This window comes from Scyliorhinus torazame, chromosome 5 (genome assembly GCF_047496885.1).
Source record: "Scyliorhinus torazame isolate Kashiwa2021f chromosome 5, sScyTor2.1, whole genome shotgun sequence".
NCBI classification, from domain to species: domain Eukaryota; kingdom Metazoa; phylum Chordata; class Chondrichthyes; order Carcharhiniformes; family Scyliorhinidae; genus Scyliorhinus; species Scyliorhinus torazame.
Window position 1 is genome coordinate 99,749,565 of NC_092711.1, and position 24,625 is coordinate 99,774,189.

A 24,625-nucleotide genomic window follows, 5' to 3' on the forward strand; every position below is an offset into this window, starting at 1 on the left:
TCGGGAGACCGGAAGAACTTTATTCCTCCAGCCAATCAGAGCACGGCTTTGGGTCAATATAGGACACATATGTCCAGTTTTGTAATATGGTACATATTAGATAGAGTATTTATGGTTAAGTAATAAAGTGCTAATTATTTCTAGTCTTGCGATATAATGCTGTAACTAAATTATACATTTCCAATCCTAGTGAGAATGCGGGAAGAATTTGTGGGATGGAGATAACCCGATTCAGGGGAAAGGGAGAGGAATATTTTACAGAAACTAGCATTGTCTGTTCTGAATTTCTGTCCTGTACTTAGTGAAGACTTTTGTAAACTCCTTTTACAGGATGTCAGAAGGGGAGGATTTGCAGCCAGAAATCTCAAAATGCAGCAAGACTTAACAGAGCCACTCGAATGACCAGAACCTGAATGCCATCAATCTTTGAATCTCGAAGGATAAATTGTCTGTTTTGGCCGTCACATCAGTATGACTGGAAAGGCACCAAGAAACACAGATCTGAGTGAGAGTGTCGAGTGCACTGACTGTGGAAAGGGCTTTCACCAATTATACAGACTGCAGAAATATCACACCATTTACAGCAGGGAAGAGACCGTGCACATGCTGTGTGTGTGGACCAGGCTTTAACTGATTGTCAAACTTGGAAAGACACAAGAACACCCGCAGCATGGAGAAACCACAGGAAGGTGAGGACTGTGGGAAGGATAGCCGTATCCCGTCTGCACTGGAAACTCATAAACCTGCTCACACTGGGGAGAGACCATTCGCCTGCTCCAAGTGTGGGGAAGGAGACTGCTCCCCATCTGCCCTCAAGATTCATCACTGCAGTCACACTGTGGAAAGGCCGTTCATCTGCTCAGAGTGTGAGAAGGGATTTCTCCAGTCATCTGACCTGTGGAATCACCAGCAAGTTCACACTAGGGAGAGGCCGTACACCTGCTTTGAGTGTGGGAAGGGATTCACTCAGTCATCCCACCTGCTGATACACCAGCAAGTTCACACCGGGGAGAAGCCGTTCACCTGCTCGAAGTGTGGGAAACAATTCAATCATTCATCTGACCTTCTGAATCACCAACAGGCTCACACAGGGGAGCGACCGTTCACCTGCCCCAAGTGTGGAAAGGGTTTCACTCAGTCATCCCACCTGCTGATACACCAGCGAGTCCACACTCTGGAGAGGCCGTTCCACTGCCCCGAGTGTGGGAAGTGTTTTATTCAATCTTCACACCTAGTGACACATCAGGGCATCCACACCAGGGAGAGGCCATTCACCTGCTCAGAGTGTGGGAAGCGTTTTATTCAATTATCGCACCTAGTGACACACCAGCGAGTCCACACAAGGGAGAGGCCATTCAACTGCCCCGAGTGTGGGAAACGTTTTATTCAATCATCCCACCTAACATCACATCAGGGGGTTCACAGCAGGGAGAGGCCTTTCACCTGCTCCGAGTGTGGGAAGCGTTTTATTCAATCATCTCACCTAGTGTCACACCAGGAGGTTCACATCAGGGAGAGGACATTCACCTGCCCTGAGTGTGGGAGGGGATTCATTCTGTTATCGGACCTGCAGAATCACCAGCAAGTTCACACTGGGGAGAGGCCATTCTCCTGCTCTGAATGTGGGAAGGGATTCACTCGTTCAGCCAACCTGCAGGCACACCAACGCATTCACACCAGGGAGAGACCATTCACCTGCTCTGAGTGTGGGAAGGGATTCGCTCTTTCATCTGATCTGCAGAGTCACCAGCAAGTTCACACTGAGGCAAGGCCATTCACCTGCTCTGAGTGTGGGAAAGGATTCATTCAGTCATCCCATCTGCAAACACACCAGCAAGTTCACAAGGATTCGCAAAGGGATTTACTCAGTCATTCCACTTGCTGAGACACCAGCAAGTCGCTAAGTGGTGACTGGGACTGGATTCTGCTGTTTTTGCTGCTGTGAATCACATCCAGGACTGAACCATGTTCATTCTGACACTTGGTGAAGTAGGAGAGTTGGAGGGTTTCTTTCTGCTGGACTGACTGGTGTCAGACTTTGCTTCCAGTGGGCTGATGCTGAGCCTGGGAGAGCACATTTCCACTGAAATGATCCACAAAAGCTGCTGAAGGACATTTATTTTATCCTGGACAGTAAATAGTGTTTTTAATAACACTACAGGTAGTCCTAAAATAAATACATTTGTCGCTGTTGCATTGAGTCTACAGCACAGGGCCAGGCCAGTCGGCTCACTTGGTCTGTGTCAGTATTTATGTGACACATGAGCCTCCATCCTCCCTCTTCACCTCCACCATCAGCATCTCCTTCTATTCCTTTCTCCCTCATGTATGTATCTAGCTTTACGTTCAATGTATTCATGCTGTTCATCTCAACCTCGTTTAAAAAATGTTTAGAGTAACCAATTCATTTTTCCCAATTAAGGGGTAATATGTGGCCAATCCTCCTACCCTGCACATCTTTGGGTTCTGGGGGTGAAACCCACGTAAACAAGGGGAGAATATGCAAACTCCACATGGATAGTGACCCAGAGCCAGGATCAAACCTGGGACCTCGGTGCCGTGAGGCAACAGTGCTAACCACTGCATCACCGTGCTGCCCGAGGCTAAAGAGGTTTCTACTGAAATTATTGAACGCCTGCATAATCTTAAAGACTCTCATCAGATCACCCGTCAGTCATCTCCTTTCTAGTGAAAGGCAGCCGCAACCTTTCCTGAGGGTTAAATATTATTCTTGTGAACACTTGTTGCACCTTCTCCAGTGTCTATTTCCTTTTTCTAAATAGTGATCACCAATGTTGACAGAGCTCCCAGTGTAGTCTAACCCTGGTTCTAAACCAGTTAAACAAAACCTCCCTGCTTTTCAATTCTATCCCTCTGTAATGGGACCCGATATATGGGCCCCACACTTTCGGAAAGATGTGACTTTCTCAGAGAGATTGCAGAGGAGATTTATGAGGACACCAGGAATGAGCAACTTCAGTTAGTTGGAGTGACTGGAGCAGCTGAAATTCCTCTCTTTCTATCACAGTCAGCAGAGATGGAGGGCACTCAGCCCATCCTGGCACAAAGGAAGATGGTTGTAGTTGTTGAGGTCAATTATCTCACCTCCTGAACATCACTGAAGGAGTTCCTCAGGGTAGTGTCCTTGGTCCCACCATCTTCAGCTACTTGATCAATTACCTTCCTTCCATCATAATGTCAGAAGTGGGGATGTTTGCAGATCACTGCACAATATTCAGCACCATTCACAGCTCCTCAGATACTGGCACAGTCCATGTCCAAATGCAGCAAGACCTGGACAATGTCCAGGCTTGGGCTGATGAGTGGGAAGGAACATGTGGGCCACACAATTGCCAGACAGACAATGACCAGACAAGGCCCAATACCATAAGAAACTACAGAGAATCATGAACACAACCCAGTCCATCTGGCGAAACCTCCTCCCATCCATTGACTCCATCTGCACCCCTGCTGGGAAAGTGGGAAGCATAATCAAAGACCCCTCCCACCCGGGTTATTCTCTCTTCCAACCTCTTCCATCGGCCAGGAGATATGATCGTCTGAGAACACGCACCAACAGGTTCAAAAAAAGCTTCTTCCCTGCTGTTACCAGACTCCTCAATAGCCCTCTTGTGGACTGAACTGATCGCTCCACACATCTTCTCTACTGAGTAGTACTCACTCCATATGCTTCACCTGGTGCCTGTGTCGATGTATTTACATTGTGTATTTATGTATGTCCTATGTTTTTTCCATCTTTTGAACATTCTGTCTGGACTGTACGCAGAACAATACTTTTCACTGTACCTCAGTACACGTGACAATAAATCCAATCCAATCTCCAACAAAAGAGTATCTGACCATTACCCCATGACATTCAATGGCTGAATCCCCACCACACCTTGGAGGTTATCATTGACCACAAGCTGAATTGGACTAGCCACATACATATTATGGCTGCAAGAGCAGGTCACAGGCGAGCAATCCTGTGGTGACTATCTCACCTCCTGACTCCCCATCTCCAAGGACGAAGTCAGGAGTGTGATGGAATACTCTCCCCTTGCCTGGATGAGTGCAGCTCCAACTACACTCAAGAAGCTTGGCACAACGCAGAACAAATCAGCCCACTTGATTGGCATCTTTTCCTCATTCACTGCCCCCACCACTGATGTACAATATTGGCTGCGTGTACCATCTACAAGATGTGCTGCAGAAACCCACCAAGGCTCCTTCAGCAGCAATTTCCAAACTCACAACATCTGCCAATTAATGATAAAAATCTTGAATAGTGTCACAAGTAGGCTTACATTAACACTGCAATGAAGTTACTGTGAAAATCCCCTAGTTGCCACATTCCAGTGCCTGTTTGGGTACACTGAGGGAGAATTCAGAATGTCCAATTCATCTAACAGCACATCTTTCGGGACTTGTGGGAGGAAACCGGAGCACCCGGAGGAAACCCACGCAAACACGGGGAGAACGTGCAGACTCCGCACAGCCAGTGACCCAAACCGGGAATTCAAACAGGGAATTGAACCCGGGTCCCTGGCGCTGTGAAACAATAGTGCTAACCATTGTGCGACAGTATCACCCAATTAGAAGGTAGAAAGACGAGGACAGCAGATACATGAGAACACCTCCACCTAGGAATTCACCTCCAAGTCACTCATGTCAGGAAAACAGAGATAGTTTTAAGTGATCTGTATTTGTGTTGTTAAATATTAAAATCGAGTATAGATTTCAGTAGGTTTGATTCAGTATTTCTGTGCAGGAACAGAACAAAGAAAAATACAGCACAGGAACAGGCCCTTCGGCCCTCCAAGCCTGTGCCGACCATGCTGCCTGTCTAAACTAAAATCTTCAACACTTCCTGGGTCCGTATCCCTCTATTCCCATCCTATTCATGTATTTGTAAAGATGCCCCTTAAATGTCACAATCGTCCCTGCTTCCACCACCTCCTTCGGCAACGAGTTCCAGGCACCCACTACCCTCTTGTGTAAAAAAACTTGCCTCGTACATCCCCTCTAAACCTTGTCCTCGCACCTTAACCCTATGCCCCCTAGTAATTGATCTCTCTACCCTGGGGAAAAGCCTCTGACTATCCACTCTGTCTATGCCTCTCATAATTTTATACACCTCGATCAGGTCGCCCCTCAACCTCCGTCGTTCCAGTGAGAACAACCCGAGTTTATTCAACCGCTCCTCATAGCTAATGCCCTCCATACCAGGCAACATCCTGGTAAATCTCTTCTGCACCCTCTCTAAAGCCTCCACATCCTTCTGGTAGTGTGGCGACCAGAATTGAACACTATACTCCAAGTGTGGCCTAACTAAGGTCCTCTCCAGCTGCAACATGACTTACCAATTCCTATACTCAATGCCCCGGCCAATGAAAGCAAGCATGCCGTATGCCTTCTTGACTACCTTCACCACCTGTGTTGCCCCTTTCAGTGACCTGTGGACCTGTACATCTAGATCTCTCTGACTTTCAATACTCTTGAGGGTTCTACCATTCACTGTATATTTCCTACCTGCATTAGACCTTGCAAAATGCATTACCTCACATTTGTCCGGATTAAACTCCATCTGCCATCTCTCCGCCCAAGTCTCCAAACAATCTAAATCCTGTTGTATCCTCTGAGTCCTCATCACTATCCACAATTTCACCAATCTTTGTGTCATCTGCAAACTTACTAATCAGACCAGTTATATTTTCCTCCAAATCATTTATATAAACTACGAACAGCAAAGGTCCCAGCACTGATCCCTGCGGAACACCACTAGTCACAGCCCTCCAATTAGAAAAGCATCCTTCCATTGCTACTCTTTGCCTTCTATGACCTAGCCAGTTCTGTATCCATCTTGCCAGCTCACCCCTGATCCTGTGTGACATCACCATTGGTATCAGTCTACCATGAGGGACCTTGTCAAAGGCCTTACTGAAGTCCATATAGACAACATCCACTGTCCTACCTGTATCAATCATCTTTGTGACCTCTTCGAAAAACTCTATCAAGTTAGTGAGAACCGGGGCAGCACGGTGGCGCAGTGGTAGCACTGCAGTCTCACAGCGCCGAGGTCCCAGGTTCGATCCCGGCTCTGGGTCACACTCCCTGTGTTTGCATGGGTTCCGCCGCCACAACCCAAAGATGTGCAGGATAGGTGGATTGAACATGCTAAATTTTCCCTTAGTTGGAAAAAATGAATTGGGTACTCTCAAGTTATTTTTTAAAAGTTAGTGAGATCCAACCTCCCCTTCACAAAACCATGCTGTCTCTCGCTAATACGTCCATTTGCTTCCAAATGGGAGTAGATCCTGTCTCGAAGAATTCTCTCCAGTAATTTCCCTACCACTGACATAAGGCTCACCGGTCTGTAGTTCCCTGGATTATCCTTCTTAAACAAAGGAACAACATTGGCTATTCTCCAGTCCTCCGGGACATGACCTGAAGACAGTGAGGATCCAAAGATTTCTGTCAAGGCCTCAGCATTTTCCTCTCTAGACTCCTTCAGTATTCTGGGGTAGATCCCATCAGGCCCTGGGGACTTATCTACCTTACTATCATTCAAGAAGCCTAACACCTCGTCTTTTTGGATCTCAATGTGATCTAGGCTATCTACACACCTTTCTCCAGACTCAACATCCACCAATTCCATCTCTTTGGTGAATACTGATGCAAAGTATTAATTTAATACCTCACCCTTTCCTCTGGCTCCACACATAGATTCCCTTGCCTATCCTTCAGTGGGCCAACCCTTTACCTGGCTACACTCTTGCTTTTTATGTACATGTAGAAAGCCTTGGGATTTTCCTTAACCCTATTTGCCAATTACTTTTCGTGACCCCTTCTAGCCGACCTGACTCCTTGCTTAAGTTCCTTCCTACTTTCCTTATATTCCACACAGGCTTAGTCTTTCCCAGCCTTCTAGCCCTGACAAATGCCTCATTTTTCTATTTGATGAGGCCTACAATATCTCTCATTATCCAAGGTTCCCGAAATTTACCGTATTTATCCTTCCAGACAGGAGCATGCCGGTCCTGAATTCCTTTCAACTGACATTTGAAAGCCTCCCACATGTCAGATGTTGATTTACCCTCAAACATCCGCCCCCAATCTAGGTTCTTCAGTTCCTGCCTAATATTGTTATAATTAGCCTTCCCCCAATTTAGCATATTCACCCTAGGACCACTTTTATCCTTGCCCATCAGCACTTTAGAACTTACTGAATTGTGGTCACTGTTCCCGAAATGCTCTCCTACTGAAACTTCTACCACCTGGCCGGGCTCATTCTCGAATACCAGGTCCAGTATAGCCCCTTCTGTAGTTGGACTATCTACATATTGTTTTAAGAAGCCCTCCTGGATGCTCCTTACAAACTCTGCCCCGTCTAAGCCCCTGGCACTAAGTGAGTCCCAGTCAATATTGGGGAAGTTGAAGTCTCCCATCACACCGACCCTGTTGTTTTTACTTCTTTTTGTTTCCAAAATCTGTCTACCTATCTGCTCCTCTATCTCCTGCTGGCTGTTGGGAGGCCTGCAGTAAACCACCAACATTGTGATTGCATCTCTACCCATATAGCCTCGCTGCCCTCTGAGGTGTCCTCCCGTAGTACAGCTGTGATATTCTCCCTAACCAGTAGCGCAACTCCGCCACCCCTTTTACATCCCCCTCTATCCCGCCTGAAACATCTAAATCCTGGAACGTTTAGCTGCCAATCCTGTCCTTCCCTCAACCGGGTCTCTGTAATGGCAAGAACATTATAGTTCCAAGTACTAATCCAAGCTCTAAGTTCATCTGCCTTACCTGGTATACTTCTTGCATTAAAACATATGCATTTCAGGCCACCAGACCAGCTGTTTTCAGCAACATCTTCCTGTCTGCTCTTCCTCAGAGCCATACTGGCCCTATTCCCTAGTACTCCCTCAATGCTTTCACCTTCTGACCTATTGCTCCCATGCCCACCCCCCTGCCATACTAGTTTAAACCCTCCCGTGTGACACTAGCACAGCGTGGGGGAGCGGTGGTTGTCTGTTCACGGATAACCTGTGCGTTCAAAGGCATGGTGTGTCCACTGAGAACATTATAGTAAAAGATATGTTGTAACCTGTGTTGTCCTTGAAAACTGTGCACGTTTGTGAAGAAAAGGAGGAGTGAAGGAGTATTGTATCATAGTGAGACCTTTCATGTTTAATGAATGTTTTTGTTGGTGAAAGCTATTTGGCAATCCGGTGCTCTGTTTATCCACATTTTCTAAACAAAGTTACAGTCTTTTTAGCCAGGGTTCCATTCTGGGATCTTCCCATCCAGTTATTACATCACTGGGATTGTAACACTCACCATCTTGCAGTGGAAATATATCACTGTTTCTTCACTGCCCCGGGTCAGAATCCTGGTACTTCCTCCCTAACCACACTGTGGATGACACCATAGGGACTGCAGCAGTTCAAGACGTCAGCTCACCACCACCTTCTCAAGGGCAATTAGGGATGGGCAATAAATGGTGACTTAGACAGAGGCACACACCTTTGTTTTATTCATTCAAGGGAATAAATGGGCTTTGCCCTCCATAAAGGAATAGAAAATATTAGGTAAGACCTGTTTTTAGCCCATTTCATTGGTTTTCAATGCCATCATTGCCTTCTCCCTTGTTCTCATGTCCTGCGCCTCTTACAAGGTGATGCCTGATGGAATCGAGTCAGCATGACTCCACTTTGTTACTTCTGACACTGTTATCAATCCCCAGATTGGCACAGAGACCTTTATCACCTCAAAACAAACACATCTTTCTCACAGTTTGGGGCGAGTTCTCCTGCACAATTCAACTCATTTTGCAGCCATTGCTAATTCTGGCAAGGCTGTGACTTGACTAAATTGTCCATCATGCTTTGCATTTTGAGCGCACAATGCAGTGTGGTCTAGTTTTTCAGATATCCGCGGTCTGGGTTTTTCTATCACCTCGATGTTCCATGTTACCACCATGAGACAAACTCCACACACAGGATTACACCACAGCCGGCCTACACTGATTAATATTAAAGAAATAAAGAGAGTTAAAAATTGAGTGCACATTAAAAAGGTGGATATTAATAATAATCTTTAGTGTCACAAGTCGACTTACATTAACACTGCAATGAAGTTACTGTGAAAATCCCCTCGTCGCCACACACCGGTGCCTGTTCGGGTACACTGAGGAAGAATTCAGAATGTCTAATTCACCTAAGAAGCACATCTTTCGGGACTTTGGAAAGAAATCTGAACACGTGGAGGAAATCCACGCAGACACGGATAACATGTAGCCTTCCAATAGAGCCATTGAGTTAAAAGCAGGTAAGGTGGGCAGCACGGTGGCACAGTGGTTAGCACTTCTGCCTCATGGCACCGAGGTCCCAGGTTCGATCCCGGCTCTGGGTCACTGTCCGTGTGGAGTTTGCACATTCTCCCCGTGTCTGCGTGGGTTCGCTCCCACAACTCAAAGATGTGCAGGATAGATGGATTGGCCACCCTAAATTGCCCCATAATTCGAAAAAATGAATTGGGTACTCTAAATTTATTTTTAAAAAGCAGATAAGTTATGCTGAACCTTTATCAATCACTATTAAATCACAATGGTACGCCGCGCCACGTATCGATGGCCTCAGAACTTTGCCTGAGGTCCGCCTCCTGATGCTCCGCCCCCGACCAGCCAAGTTCCTGATGGTGTGGGTCGCGTGTGGTCCCATCCTGTTGAGTACTCGGCATGGCGGCTGCGGACTCAGTCCAGCGCTGGCACAGTCAGGGGAGGGCTGATCCTTGGGCAGGGGGTTCTTTATTTGGGGCTGGGGGCACTATGGGGATGGTCCGGAGCGTGCGGGCCAGCCAAAGGGGGGGCATTATTTCGCAGGCCAGGTCCGCGAGTGGCCTCTGCCATGTAGCACGGCGCGGCCGCCGCTGTGCGCCTATGCGGCCACAGACCTGGCAAATCTCCAGGGCATATTGGCAGCTAGAGCCGGGTGCTCTACGCAGCCGACATGCTAGCCCCCAGCAAAACGGGGAATCGGTAGCCGTTTTACACCACCGTTCCCACGCCGGCGTGGGGATATAACCCCAGAATGGGAGAATCCAGCCCCATATGTTTCAATCAGATCCCCTCTCATTCTTCCAAACTCAAGTGGATACAGGCACAGCGTGTCCAAGTTGTCCTCCTATGATAACCCCCTCATCCAGTCAAGTGAACCTTCTCTGGCCAGTTTCGAATGAAATTATGTCCTTTCTTAAATAAGGAGACCAAAATCGTACAGAGGACTTTGCATGTGGTCTCACCAATACCCTGTACAACTGCAGTACTTTCCCCTTGCAATAAACAGCAACACTCCCTTTACCTTCCCAATCGTGTACTCTATCTGCAGAGTAACTGGTCCTGATTCATGCACCAATACACCTCGATCCCTCTGTACCTCGGAGCTGCAATCTCTGTGCATTTAAACAAGCAATGCAAGATGGTGCCGGAACGGGGCGACTCTCTGCGAGCTCTCTCACACAGATCCTCTTCTTACATCTCCGATAATCAGACTAATCTCTTAAAACTTAATTCTAACACTAACCTTTCTCTTTTACATTCCCTTCACACAGCTTTCTGAATGAGTAGTACTACACTCTGCATGCTTCACCCGATGTCTGTGTGATGATGTATTTACATTGTGTATTTTATGGTTGCCCTATGTATTTTCTTTTCATGTACAGAATGATCTGCCTGAGCTGTGCGCAGAACAATATTTTTCGCTGTATCTCGGTACACATGACAATAAACAAATTCAATCCAATATGTTGCTTTTTTATTCTTCCTGACAAAGTGGACAAGTTCACATTTCCCCACATTATGCTCAATCTGCCAAATTGTTGCTCACTTAATTAGCCTATCTGCACCCTTTACAGACTCCTTATGGTCACTCACAACTTACCTTCCTCCATACCTTTGTAGCAACAGCAAATTCTGCAACCATACTTTTGATCCTGTCAACCAAGTCCTGAAAATAGTTGAGGCCCAGTCCTGACCCCTGTGGCACTCCACAGGTTACATCTTACCAGTCCAAAAATGACAATTTTTAAACTTCTCAATGTTTCCTGTTCGCTAACCAAGCCTCTGTTGATGCTGTTACCAACTACAGAATGAGCTTTTATTTTGTGGAGTGAACTTTTATGTGGCACCTTGTCAAGTGCCTGCTGGAAATCTAAATACACACATCCACAGGTCCCCCTTTATCCACATCGCTTGTTACTTCCTCAAATAACTTTACTAAATTGGTCAAACATGATTTCCCTTGCACAAAATCATGTTGATTCTGCCTGATTGCACTGAGATTATCTAAGTGCCCAATCTAGCCTCTCAATAACAGAATTAACATGGTTCAGTCCTGCATTGTATTAGCAGCAGCAGCAACAGCAGAATCTAACCTCTGCAGTGACTTGTGAACTCGCTGGTGTCTCAGCAGATTGGATGACCGAGCAAATCTCTTCCCACATATGGAGCAGGTGAATGACCTCTCTCCTGTGTGAACCTGCTGGTGTCTAAGCAGGTGGGATGACTGAACAAATCTCTTCCCACACATGGAACAGGTGAATGACCTCTCCCCAGTGTGACCTTGTTGGTGTCTCAGAAGGTCCTTAGTGCTCTTAAAGCTCTTCTCACAGTCAGAACATTTAAAAGGTCTCTGCTCAGTGTGAACAAGTTGATGTACAGTGAGCTGGGATGGCTGAGTGAATCCCTTTCCACACATGGAGCAAGTGAAAGGTCTTTCTCCAGTGTGAATTCGCTCATGTAGCAGAAGGTGGGGTGAATCAGCAAATCCCTTACCACACACAGAGCAAATGAACGGCCTCTCTCCAGTGTGAACGCGCTGGTGTCTCAGACGGTGGGATGAATGGGTGAATCCCTTCCCACACACAGAGCAGGTGAATGGCCTCTCTCCAGTGTGAACTCGCTGGTGCGTCACCAGATCCTGTTTGCTTTTAAAGCTCTTCTCACAATCAGAACATTGAAATGGTCTCTGATCAGAGTGAACTCGCTGGTGTGTCTGTAGCTGGGATAAACGTCCAAATCTCCTCTGACAGAGAGAGCAGGTGAATGGCTTCTCCCCAGTGTGAGTGCGTTGATGGGCTTGTAAATCATTTTTACTTTTAAAACACTTCTCACAGTGCGAGCATTGAAAAGGTCTCTTATCAGAGTGAACAAGTTGGTGTGTTAGAAGATGGGATGACTGAGTGAATCCCTTCCCGCACACTGAGCAGGCGAAAGGCCTCACCTCCATGTGAGTGCGCTGGTGTCTCAGCAGGTCCTTTGTGCTTTTAAAGCTTTTGTCACAATCAGAACATTGAAATGGTCTCTGATCAGAGTGAACTTGCTGGTGAATCAGGAGGCTTGATAAAGCATTACACCCCTTCCCACATTCAAGGCAATTGAATGGCCTCTCGCCAGTATGAACACGCTGATGTGTATACAGGCTGGATGAGTAAGCAAATCCTTTCCCACACACAGTGCAGGTGTAAGGCCTCTCTCCAGTGTGAATGCGTCGATGAATATCCAATCCAGATGGGTAATTATATCCCTTCCCACAGTCCCCACATTTCAATAATTTCTCCATGATGTGAGTGTCCTCGTGCGTCTCCAGGTTGTATAATGTTGAAGCCTCGTTTACACAGAATATGTACAGGGTGACTACTCACTGTGAATGCGGTGGTTTTTCTTTCAGGCTGGTGAAAGCTCTTTCCGTATCCAGCACATTGGAAACTCTCGGGTATTTGCGTATCTCGGTGCTTTCTCAGTCACACTGATGGCTCACATCTTTTTCCACAGACAGAATGGAACAAACGTTTCTCCTTCTGTATACAAAGGCTGATGATATTCTGATGAATCAAATCGCTGAAGCATCTTGATGTGAAGTTTGGTTTGAGTTTCATGTCTGCAAATTCTGCTAATATCCTGTAAAAATAATTTTACAAAATCCATCACTGACAGTCCAGGGGGTTTGGGGCCTCCAGCGGGTGTTTGTGAATCCTCCCCACCCACCTGCCAGTGTTTCCTTCCTTGTCAGAGATCAGAGTCCTCATTGATTTGAGTGCGAAGTGTAAGCTCTTATTTATTATCCCCCCCTCGCCCATACTCTGATGTGAACCAGTGGGCAGCACGGTAGCATTGTGGATAGCACAATTGCTTCACAGCTCCAGGGTACCATGTTCGATTCCGGCTTGGGTCACTGTCTGTGCGGAGTCTGCACGTCCTCCCCATGTGTGCATGGGTTTCCTCCGGGTGCTCCGGTTTCCTCCCACAGTCCAAAGATGTGCGGGTTAGGTGGATTGGCCATGATAAATTGCCTTTAGTGTCCAAAATTGCCCTTAGTGTTGGGTGGGGTTACTGGGTTATGGGGATAGGGTAGAGGTGTTGACCTTGGGTAGGGTGCTCTTTCCAAGAGCCGGTGCAGACTCGATGGGCCGAATGGCCTCCTTCTGCACTGTAAATTCTATGATCTATGAACCATCCTCCAGTGTCTGAAGCAGGATGGTGCCCGTTAACCTGGGCCTGTTCCCGGGAGAGAGAAGCCCCGCAGCTGCAAATTGTGAAGGGTTTGCGGATCCACAAAGTGTTTCCAAATCCTCCCACCCACCGCCTGACGCTGACTCCGCTTCTCCGGGACAAACAAGGGCCGAGGCATCAATCATAATGCGCATGCTCCAAACTCTTTGACACTACGCCTGCGCATTGGTGTCCAGCTCTGTGCATGCTCCGGATCCAATGCCCGGCTGATTGACAACAGTTCAGGACCAATTGGAAGATGTTGTGGGACTGGAGAACTGAGCACGAGCTACTCATTCTCCAACCAATCAGAATGAATGAGGGGCGGGGCTGAGCCCGGATCTCCCTCATTGGCTGAAACTGCATCATTTTGAAAGCTGATTTGTCTCAAACTCCAGGAGAAAACTGGACCTTTCTGTTTGTGGCTTTAAACAGATGAAACTCTGTGGGTGTGGAGCAAACATTTTAAATTTTTTTTTCTGAAATGTGAAACTCTGTTTACATAATTGAAGAGCTGACTTCACAGAAGAACAGGGAAGAGAGGGAATGTCCACAATTTGTATTTGGGTTACTGGGCATCAGTTTGCTCTCACTTACCGTTACTTGTTTAAAGGTGTAGAAGGAGCTTTTAATGAAATGAAATGAAAATTGCTTATTGTCACAATAGGCTTCAAATGAAGTTACTGTGAAAAGCCCTGAGTCGCCACATTCCGGCGCCTGTTCGGGGAGGCTGGTATGGGAATTGAACCGTGCTGCTGGCCTGCCTTGGTCTGCTTTAAAAGCCAGCGATTTAGCCCTGTGCTAAACCCACCCCATTGAGACACAGTGGGTGGGATGCTCCATTCCTGAGACGAAGTATTGATGTAGGGGCAGGATTCATGGACTTCCACGACAGCAAAACTGGCGCCGAGCGTGGACGGATTCAGTGACTTTAGAGGGGCTAGAACCGGCACCACATGGAACATGCAAGCGATGCCATTGAGAAACAGTGTGGGATTTGCCGGGTCCGTGATTGACACTCGGGAGGCTGACAAGCTGCAACCGCATATACACATTACACTCCCCACACACATTCATCCCAGCCAACAAGATGGCACTGGTTGCGCTGGAGCACGCCCATCCTGCTGAGGAGTCAGCTGAGGCCAGAGGGCTCCTCTGGTGGTGCCCCGGGGGGGGGGGTCTCATGTGACCTGTGGCCCTAAGTTCACAATGGACAGTCACCGGTATACACAGCTGTATGGTTACCTTGCAGATTGCGGTAATGACGCTTTCTGCCGGTCCACCCCACAGCTCAAATCCAGGTTATCCCGAGCTACTCCCCCGACCCTGGCAGAAGCCCCGACCCAGCGGCACAACTGTCAGCGAACTATGGCGATGTTGCACACGTTCCGTAACCCCTCTCCCTCATCAGCGACGGGACCTGTTTAATAATTTTTAAAAGCACAAGTGAACCTCGCCATCAGGAATTTGGCCCATCCTAGGCAGAGAATCACAGAGGCCCCGGAGAATACTCGGTCAGGCCCACTAATCATAGAATCCTAGAATTTACAGTGCATAAGGAGGCCATTTGGGCCATCGAGTCTGCAGCAGCCCTTGGAAAGAGCACGCTACCCAAGCCCATACCTCCACCTTATCTCTGTAACCCCAACCAAGATTTTGGATACTAAGGGCAATTTAGCATGGCCAATCCACCTAACCTGCACATTGTTTGACTGTGGGAGGAAACCGGAGCACTCGGAGGAAACAAACGCAGACAAGGGGAGAACATGCAGACTCCGCACAGGCAGTGACCCTCACCAGCAATTGAACCTGGGACACTGGAGCTGTGAAGCAACAACGCTAACCACTGTGCTACGGTGCCACCCTAATGATATGCAAATGGTATCTAACTGTATGTGCATTCTGAAATGCATTGACGCCACTGTCGAGGTCATGGATAATTGTGATTTGGCATGAAATCTGTGCCCCCCATGATTTTAAAGTCAGAATCGATTCTCCACCCAATCGCGTTTGGCGATTCCGGGGTCAGTCGATGGAGAATCTCACACAGGAACTGTCACGTTGCTCATAGTGAAATAAAACTAACTGTTTGTCTTTACAAAGGAGATAAATGCTACCCAAGCCATGCAGACAGACTAGGAAGCCCTGTCCCCAGATAGAATATAGAACATAGAACATTACAGCGCAGTACAGGCCCTTCAGCCCTCGATGTTGCGCCGACCTGTGAAACCACTCTAAAGCCCATCTACACGATTCCCTTATCATCCATATGTCTATCCAATGACCATTTGAATGCCCTTAGTGTTGGCGAGTCCACTACTGTTGCAGGCAGGGCATTGCACGCCCTTACTACTCTCTGAGGCAAGAACCTACCTCTGACATCTGTCTTATATCTATCTCCCCTCAATTTAAAGCTATGTCCCCTCGTGCTAGAAATCACCATCCGAGGAAAAAGGCTTTTACTGTCCACCCTATCCAATCCTCTGATCATCTTGTAACCTAGGTTCAAAATTGATAAGGAGTGAAGTGAAAATGTAAATTTCAGGGGTGCTGATCGCCCAGTCTTTCCTGGAGGTGCCAGACTTGAGAATTACAAATACAAAGAACAAAGAACAAAGAAAAGTACAGCACAGGAACAGGCCCTTCGGCCCTCCAAGCCCGTGCCGACCATGCTGCCCGACTAAACTACAATCTTCTACACTTCCTGGGTCCGTATCCCTCTATTCCCATCCTATTCATGCATTTGTCAAGATGCCCCTTAAATGTCACTATCGTCCCTGCTTCCACCACCTCCTTCGGCAGCGAGCTCCAGGCACCCACTACTCTCTGTGTAAAAAACTTGCCTCATACATCTACTCTAAACCTTGCCCCTCGCACCTTAAACCTATGCCCCCTAGTAATTGACCCCTCTACCCTGGGGAAAAGCCTCTGACTATCCACTCTGTCTATGCCTCTCATAATTTTGTAGCCCTCTATCAGGTCGCCCCTCAACCTCCGTCATTCCAATGAGAACAAACCGAGTTTATTCAACCGCTCCTCATAGCTAATGCCCTCCATTCCAGGCAACATTCTGGTAAATTTCTTCTGCACCCTCTCTAAAGCCTCCACATCCTTCTGGTAGTGTGGCGTCCAGAATTGAACACTATACTCCAAGTGTGGCCTAACTAAGGTTCTATACAGCTGCAACATGACTTGCCAATTCTTATACTTAATGCCCCGACCAATGAAAGCAAGCATGCAGTATGAGTTCTTGACTACCTTCTCCACCTGTGTTGCCTCTTTCAGTGACCTGTGGACCTGTACACCTAGATCTCTCTGACTTTCAATACTCTTGAGGGTTCTACCATTCACTGTATATTCCCTACCTGCATTCGACCTTCCAAAATGCATTACCTCACATTTGTCTAGATTAAACTCCATCTGCCATCTCTCCGCCCAAGTCCCCAAACAATCTAAATCCTGCTGTATCCTCTGACAGTCCTCATCACTATCCGCAATTCCACCAACCTTTGTGTCATCTGCAAACTTACTAATCAGACCAGTTACATTTTCCTCCAAATCATTTATATAAACTACAAACAGCAAAGGTCCCAGCAGTGATCCCTGCAGAACATCACTAGTCACAGCCCTCCAATTAGAAAAGCATCCTTCCATTGCTACTCCCTGCCTTCTATGACCGAGCCAGTTCTGTATCCACCTTGCCAGCTTCCCCCTGATCCCGTGTGAGTTCACCTTTTGTACTAGTCTACTGTGAGGGACCTTGTCAAAGGCCTTAGTGAAGTCACTATAGACAACATCCACTGCCCTACCTACATCAATCATCTTTGTGACCTCTTCGGAAAACTCTATCAAGTTAGTGAGACACGACCTCCCCTTCACAAAACCATGCTGTCTCTCACGAATACGTCCATTTGCTTCCAAATGGGAGTAGATTCTGTCTCGAAGAATTCTCTCCAGTAATTTCACTACCACCGATGTAAGGCTCACCGGCCTGTAGTTCCTGGGTTATCCTTGCTACCCTTCTTAAACAGAGGAACAACATTGGCTATTCTCCAGTCCTCCGGGACATCACCTGAAGACAGTGAGGATCCAAATCTTATGCCTTTATTCAAAAAGTGTTGTAAGGATAGCCCCAGCAATTACAGACCAGATAGTTCAACACCAGTTGTTCGGCATGCTTCAAGAAAGTCATCTTTATTGTCACAAGTAGGCTTACATTCTCACTGCAATGAAGTTACTGTGAAAAGATCCTGTGAAGTTACTGTGAAAAGATAGAATTAATAGCCACATGGAAAAATGTTGGCTTATTTGTAAGGAGCAGCATGGATTTCTAAAGTGGAAATCATGTTTAATTAATTTGCTGCAGTTTTTTTATAGGATCGGTAAAGAGAGCATTTAAAGCATATAATATGAGCTAGCTTAATAAGGGCATAAACTACAGGAACAAGCTGGTTATACTAAACTTGTACAAGGCACTAGTTAGACCTCAGTTGGAATATTGTGTACAGTTCTGAGCGCATGCCTTCTTCCAACTAACCACAGGATACCCAGGAAAGGTAATAACAGTGTATTCATGATTCAGGCATGGAAGGAACTACCCAAGAGAAACCTCTGGCTCTGGGGTAGCACTTTCCCCCGATACAGCTCTTTGTCTTTCCCCCTTAATGTTTAATATCACCTGGCTGGAGCTCAGGAAGGATAATTAGAGGAGTGGGTGGGGCAGGGAGGGTGGTGATCATATGACAAGAACAGAATTTCAGCCTGGATACAGTCCACGAGCACGGTGACCATCCACTTCTTGTCCCTGTTGTTAAAATAAATCAAGCACAGTATTTATTTGCATTCTAGTTATCGGACTTTTTTCATTTGTTACCTGACACACTTATCTCCATGGTAACACAGCTACTATGTTTCCTTCTCTCATTTGTGAATAGCCAATAAAAGACGTGTTCATCATGTGCAACTTCACAATTAGTCTTCCTGTTGCACGGCCTGTTTAGTTTGGACACAGTTTCAGGTGTTGACGAACATCCTGGTGTTTCCTCAGCCACCAGTAGTAATTATGAACATATGGGGACATGAAAGAGAAACGCTCCCTAAATCTGATCCCGAAATAAAATTAATTATTTTGTAAGACATCAAGGTGTGATGCAAGTCAAATTAGAGCCACTTTGTGATAGAAACCCGCATCATGTAGGATGGGTGAGACCTTACTTGCTGAGGGAACACCTTTGCGATGGTGTACCACTGCTTTCCCATACTCACTCCAGGGTCCCGGTCCTGACAAGTTTTAAAATTCAGGTTTAACTGGAGTCTGTCATACCAGTGCCAATGATTGAGTTTTCTATTTTGGGTGGATCCCCTGAATCTCCTCTAGAGCAGCTTTCCGGGTGAGTCAGTCTGCCTGGTTATTACCATTACCCTCTTCACTAACTCCTGCTGCTAATGTACCTTCACCTTATAAATAGCAATTCTCTCTTATCAGCAACATCCCAAATTATTCAGAGTTTGGAGTGGAGGGTGAGTGGTTTCCTTTCTGCTATGGATAAGCTGTGTGTTTTATTTTTTGCCAGAGATGTATGTTTTCAGTAAGGGTCTAACAGTGAATGAAGCTTTCAGAATCGTTGGTAATTTTATCAGGAACGATTTCAAGGGCTGCGATTATGATGATGTCCTGAGATTTATGGGCTAAATACTGTGGTGGGTATTTATTGAGGATACTACAGTTGTTATTGGGAATCAAAGACACAGCAGCAGACTGACACGGACCCAGATTCATTCACAAACCTCAGTACAGTCGAACAGTGATGTGGCTTGAACAGGTCTATTGGACTTGGCCTGTTTCCTCTGACAGCAATGTGGGGCCCTTTCATACTGCAACATTCCAGCCAAGTGAGAGTTGTGAAATTGCAGGATATTAATGCCTTTACTTTGTAACCCCATAATTCATCCACTCTATCATATCAAGATACTCCCTTGACTTGACCATTTATGAATAATGTCACTGTGGTTTGTGCGGACTGTCAATTGTTGAATTAACTCCATTAGATGCTCTGTGTGCATAACTGACAGTGAGGACCTGATATCTGCTCAACAAAATAGGCAATCAATTTTTCCACAGGGGTGAATGTGACTGTGAACTATCCAACTGCAAATTAAGCACTGGATTACATCAGCAGATATACATTGTTCTGACTCTGCCAGCAAGGCAGGGTTTAATTGGACAGATCTTCCAAAGAGCGAGTACAGATAAGGCCAAATAACTTTTATTTGTGCAGTAATATTATGTAAAACAGTGAATATTCAGAATGAACGATGGAGAGGGGAAAACAGAGGAACCAGTGACTGTGATTGAACCCAGCCAGAGTCAGAAACATCAGAGGAGGGATGAGAGAGAGGAAATAACATAAACTCTTTAAAAACTCTGCATGGTCGCACAGGAGAATTTTGAGATATAGAGCTTAGCAGATCACCAATTCACAATTTGAGATTTTAAAAATTAATTTATCTCCAAGGGTAACAAAGTTATTTTGTATGAACTGATTGAGCTTTCAATGGTGTGGTTGTTACCCAACATTCCAAGCGGCTGTGAATGTGCCCTATTCCCGCCACAGGAGCCAGTGCACCGGCGCAGTGTCACTTTGCCCGCAGCCTGACGAATGTGGGAGCCGCTTTTTGGGCGGGTGAGTCGCTGGAGCGGAGAGAGGAATGGAGCCGGGAGTAAAGGTGGGGAGGGAGCAGAGTCTTTATAAACACCCGGTGAAGGCCACAGGGTCTGAATAAGAGCCTGCAGTTCCCGTGTTGGCAGCTGCGGGACTTTTATCCGGGGTCAGGCCCAGTTCCACCGCCGCCATCTTCGTTCAGCGGGCAGACTAGCGCATGCGCGGCCATCACCTTTGTGAGGTGGTGTCTCTGTGGGGGCGGTGTCTGCCTGCGGGGGCGGTAGTGGCACTGCCTGTTTGAGATTCTGGGAAGGTTTGGCCCGAAGTTTGTGCGTTTGTTGTATGTGGCCCCGGTGGCGAGTGGAGAGACAAATGAGATGAGTTCTCAGAGTTTTGGTTTGTACAGGGGAACAAGACGGGTATCCGCTATCACCATATTGGTTGTGCTGGTGATAGAGCCCTTCACGATGGCCCTTAAGGGGTCAGTGCAGTGGCAGAGCATTGTGGGTGGGGGTGTGTGTGGGGGTGGGGAGCAGGGAACACTGGGTGTCACTATATGCGGACAACCTTCTGCTGTTGGTGTCGGACTCATTGGAGAGTATGGGAAGAATTATGGACATATTAGTGAGGTCAGGGCCTTCTCGGGATATAAGTTGAATGTCGGGAGGAGCGAGGTCTTTCCAGTGAATGCGGCGGATCGGGGGCCAATCTGGGGGTGTTGCTATTTAAGGTAGCCAGAGAGAGGTTTGGGTATTTGGGAGTTCAGGTGACAAGGGAGTGGTCAATGATGTACAAGAGGAACCTGACAACGTTGGTGGAGGAGCTTAGGGGATTTTAGGAGATGGGATACACTACACCTGACATTGGTAGGAAGGGTCTAGGCTGTTAAAATGAATATTCTAGCAAGGTTCCTGTTTGTATTCCAGACCCTCCTGACCTTCATCCCGAAGGCCTTTTTTCGGAATTAGATGCAGCAATCTCAAGAGTGTATATGGGCGGGGAAGGTACCGAGGGTGAAGAGGGCCCTGTTGCAGAGGCAGAAAGGGGGGTTGGCACTACCAAACCTGCTGTATTGTGACTGGGTGGTGTATGCGGAAAAGGTGAGATGGTGCTGGGAAGGAGAGGGGTTAGAGTGGGTTAGGATGGAGGAGGAGTCCTGTAGAGGGTCCAGCCTGAAGGCCATGGTGACGGCGTCGCTTCTGCTGGCGCCGGGGTGGTACGTGGTGGGCCTGGTGGTGCAGTCCACGATTAGGGTGTGAAACCAGTTGAGGAGACACTTTAGGATGGAAAGGATGTAGGTGCTGACACCGCTGTGTGAGAACTGTGGGTTTAAGCCAGGTGAGGGCGACGGCCTGTATAGGAAGTGGAGGGAGGTGGGGCTGGTGAGGGATCTATACCTGGAGCAGAGGTTTGCAGGTCTGGCAGAGCTGTGGGAGAGGGTGGAGCCGCCGAAGGGAAGCAAGTTCAGGTATATGCAAGTGATCGGTTTTGCGCGGAACGAATGGAGAAGGTTTCCCAGGCTGCCGGAGAAGTCCCTGTTGGAGCAGCTGCTGCTCCCGGACGTAGAAGGAGATGGCAGAATTGGGAATATATATGCTTGGCTTGGGGAGCACGGGGGAGTGCAGGTGATGAGGATTAACAATAAATGAGAGGAGGAACTGGGAGGATGATAGGATGTGGAGTGAGGTGATGCGCGGAGTAAATTCAACCTCGTGTGGGAGGATAAGTTTGATTCAGTTTAAGGTGGTGCACAGGATGCATGTGACTCGGGCGAGGATGAGTGGGTTCTTCCAGGGGGTGGCAGACAAATGTGAGAGTGTGGGTGAGGACCGGCAAATCCCGCACATATGTTCTGGAGCTGTGAGAGGTTAGTGAGGGGGTATTCGCATGGGTAGAGGTCAGGCCGAACCCAATGGTGGCTATTTTTGAGGTATGGGAAATGCCGGAGCTGATGGAGGGGAGGACGGCCGATGTTGTGGGTCGCCTCTATGATTGCTCGGCAAAGGAACTCTGTTGGATTGCCGATCGGCAACGCCACCAGTGGTAGCGGCCTAGCTGGGGGATCCTGTACCATTTCCTCCGACTGGAAACAATCAAGTTGAAGTTGACAGGATCAGCGGAGGGCTTTGAGACACGGTGGACACTGTTCATGACGATGTTTGAGGAATTATTTGTTGCGGTGGGGAAGGGGGTGAATAGGGGAAAAACCTGCATGAACTGTGGGGTGTTGACAATGGTTTTTTGATTCATGCCGTTGTACTTTTTGAATAAAATACATTAAATATATATACATCCAAGGCTCAGTTAGATTTTTGATCTTCAAGGGAGTTGAGGGTTATGGGTGACAGGAAGAAAATAATCAGCCATGATATTAACTAGAAGAGCAGGCTTGATGGGCCGAATGGCCTGCTCTTATTTCTTATGATCTTATGATCTCTCGGTCGAGAACTGGAAATGCTGTGTGTTGATCTGTCGATCGGGAGAGTAGGGACGGTGTATATTAGATAATGGAGTGAGATTGGAGAGTGTGTGTTTGTACAGATGCGTGCGGTGAAATTTACAGCTTTTGGGGAACTAGGGAGGAAAGCATGTTCCACAGCGATTAGAATTGTCTGTTCTGAATTTCTGAGCTGTACTGACAGTGATGACATTTGTAAACCCCTTTAAACAGGATATTCAAAAGGGAGGATTTGCAGCAAGAAATCTCAAACCAAACTTCACATCCAAGATCTGACAGAGTCACTCGATGCATTAGGACGGGGAAAACCATCGGCTATTTTACCATCAGTGTGACTGGAAAAGCACCGAGTCACGGACACTGGCACCATGGGGAAACCGTGGCAATGTGGGGATTGTGGGAAAGGATTCACTTCCCCATCTGAGCTGGAAACTCATCGACGTACTCACACCGGGGAGAGACTGTTCATTTGCTCTCAGTGTGGAAAAGGATTTACCGCTTCATCCAACCTGCTGACACACCAGCGAGTTGGCACCGGGGAGACGCCATTCACCTGCTCAGTGTGTAGGCAAGGATTCATAAATTCATCCAGCCGACTGACACACCAGCGAATTCACACTGAGGAGAAACTGTTCACCTGCTCAGTGTGTGAGAAGGGTTTTACTAATTCATCCAACCTGCTGACACACCAGCGAGTTCACACCGCAGAGAGGCCATTCACCTGCAATGTGTGTGAGAAAGGATTTATTAATTCATCCAACTTGGTAACACACCAGCGAATTCACACTGGGGAAAGACCATTCACCTGCTCTGTGTGTGGGAAGGGATTTGTTAATTCATCCAACCTGCTGACACACCAGCGAGTTCACACCGCATTGAGGCCATTCACCTGTAAAGTGTGTGGGAAAGGATTCATTAATTCATCCAACTTGGTAACACACCAGCGACTTCACACTGGGGAGAGGCCATTCACCTGCTCTGTGTGTAGGAAGGGATTTATTAATTCATCTAACCTGCTGAGACACCAGCGAGTTCACACTAAGGAGAAGCCGTTTACCTGCTCCACGTGTGGGAAAGGATTCAGCAGTACATCCTACCTGCAGAAACACCAGCGAGTTCACAAGTAATTACAGGGGTTGGATCCTGCTGATATTTGCTGCTCTTGATCACATTCGGGACTGAACCACGGTCATTCTAACAGTGGGTGAAGTGGGCGATCAGAAGGTTTCTCTATGGGCTGGCCAGTCTTCCAATGTTCACTCCAGTGGGCTGATACTCTTTCAGCGAGAGCACTTTTCCACTGAAATGATCCACAGAAGCAGATGTGATACATTAATTTTATCCTGGATAGTACACAGGAACATAAGAATTAGGAGCAGAAGTGGACAATTCGGCCCTTCGAAAAAGATCAATTCTTCAACTGTCTTGAAGAGGCAAATGAATTCATTCAGAATCTCAATTTGAACTCTGTTTGATTCTCTTTCTTATTGGAGTTATTCTGCGTTGTGACGTTCGGGAGTTCTTACTGTGTTTGTCTGGATATATCAGAGTTACTCTGTGTTTGTCTGGATATATCAGAGTTACTCTGTCTGGATATATCAGAGTTATTGTGTTTTGAGGTTCATGAGTTTTATATCGTATAAAATTTAGGATATGAAGCTATTGTTGGGTTTTACACATGTTGTACTTTTTCTTCTTCGCACTCTGGTTGCATTGTGAATTATATCAGTGTAAGAGTTTTTTCTTTGAGCACCGGAAAAAACCCACGCAGACACTGGGAGAACGTGCAGACTCCGCACAGACAGTGACCCAGTGGGGAATCCAACCTAGGACCCTGGAGCTGTGAAGCTACAGTGCTAGCCACTGTGCTGCCCACAATGTATGGGGAACGTCACGTCTCACCAATTTGATTGAGATTTTTTAAAAGGGTGACAAAGAATATTGATGGAATGGCTG

The 24,625-nt window shown here is 47.0% G+C and overlaps 2 protein-coding genes and 2 long non-coding RNA genes across 5 annotated transcripts in view; 3 read left to right on the top strand and 1 right to left on the bottom strand.

The window, feature by feature from the left end:
- LOC140419167 (uncharacterized) overlaps positions 1–24,625 on the top strand; it is a 415,920-nt gene that overhangs the window by 111,823 nt on the left and 279,472 nt on the right. The window lies entirely within an intron of this gene.
- Positions 281–3,850, top strand: LOC140419146 (uncharacterized). Its single transcript, XM_072502911.1, has one exon. It carries the CDS (start codon positions 671–673, stop codon positions 1,883–1,885), a length of 1,215 nt encoding a protein of 404 aa, XP_072359012.1. The 5' UTR covers positions 281–670; the 3' UTR covers positions 1,886–3,850.
- Positions 8,505–13,681, bottom strand: LOC140419144 (uncharacterized). 2 transcript variants are annotated; one of them, XM_072502907.1, is made up of 3 exons: positions 13,046–13,681; positions 11,434–12,958; positions 8,505–9,025 (listed from the first exon to the last, which is right to left on the bottom strand). In XM_072502907.1, the coding sequence occupies exons 2-3, from the start codon at positions 12,618–12,620 to the stop codon at positions 8,827–8,829; spliced, it is 1,386 nt and encodes a 461-aa protein (XP_072359008.1). In that variant the 5' UTR covers positions 12,621–12,958; positions 13,046–13,681; the 3' UTR covers positions 8,505–8,826. The 2 variants fall into 2 exon arrangements, with proteins under 2 accessions (XP_072359008.1, XP_072359009.1); XM_072502908.1 differs by having other exon boundaries at positions 13,641–13,657.
- On the top strand, positions 20,087–24,332 carry LOC140419151 (uncharacterized). Its single transcript, XR_011945563.1, has 2 exons — positions 20,087–20,275; positions 22,883–24,332. It is a non-coding gene; the product is annotated as an uncharacterized lncRNA (long non-coding RNA).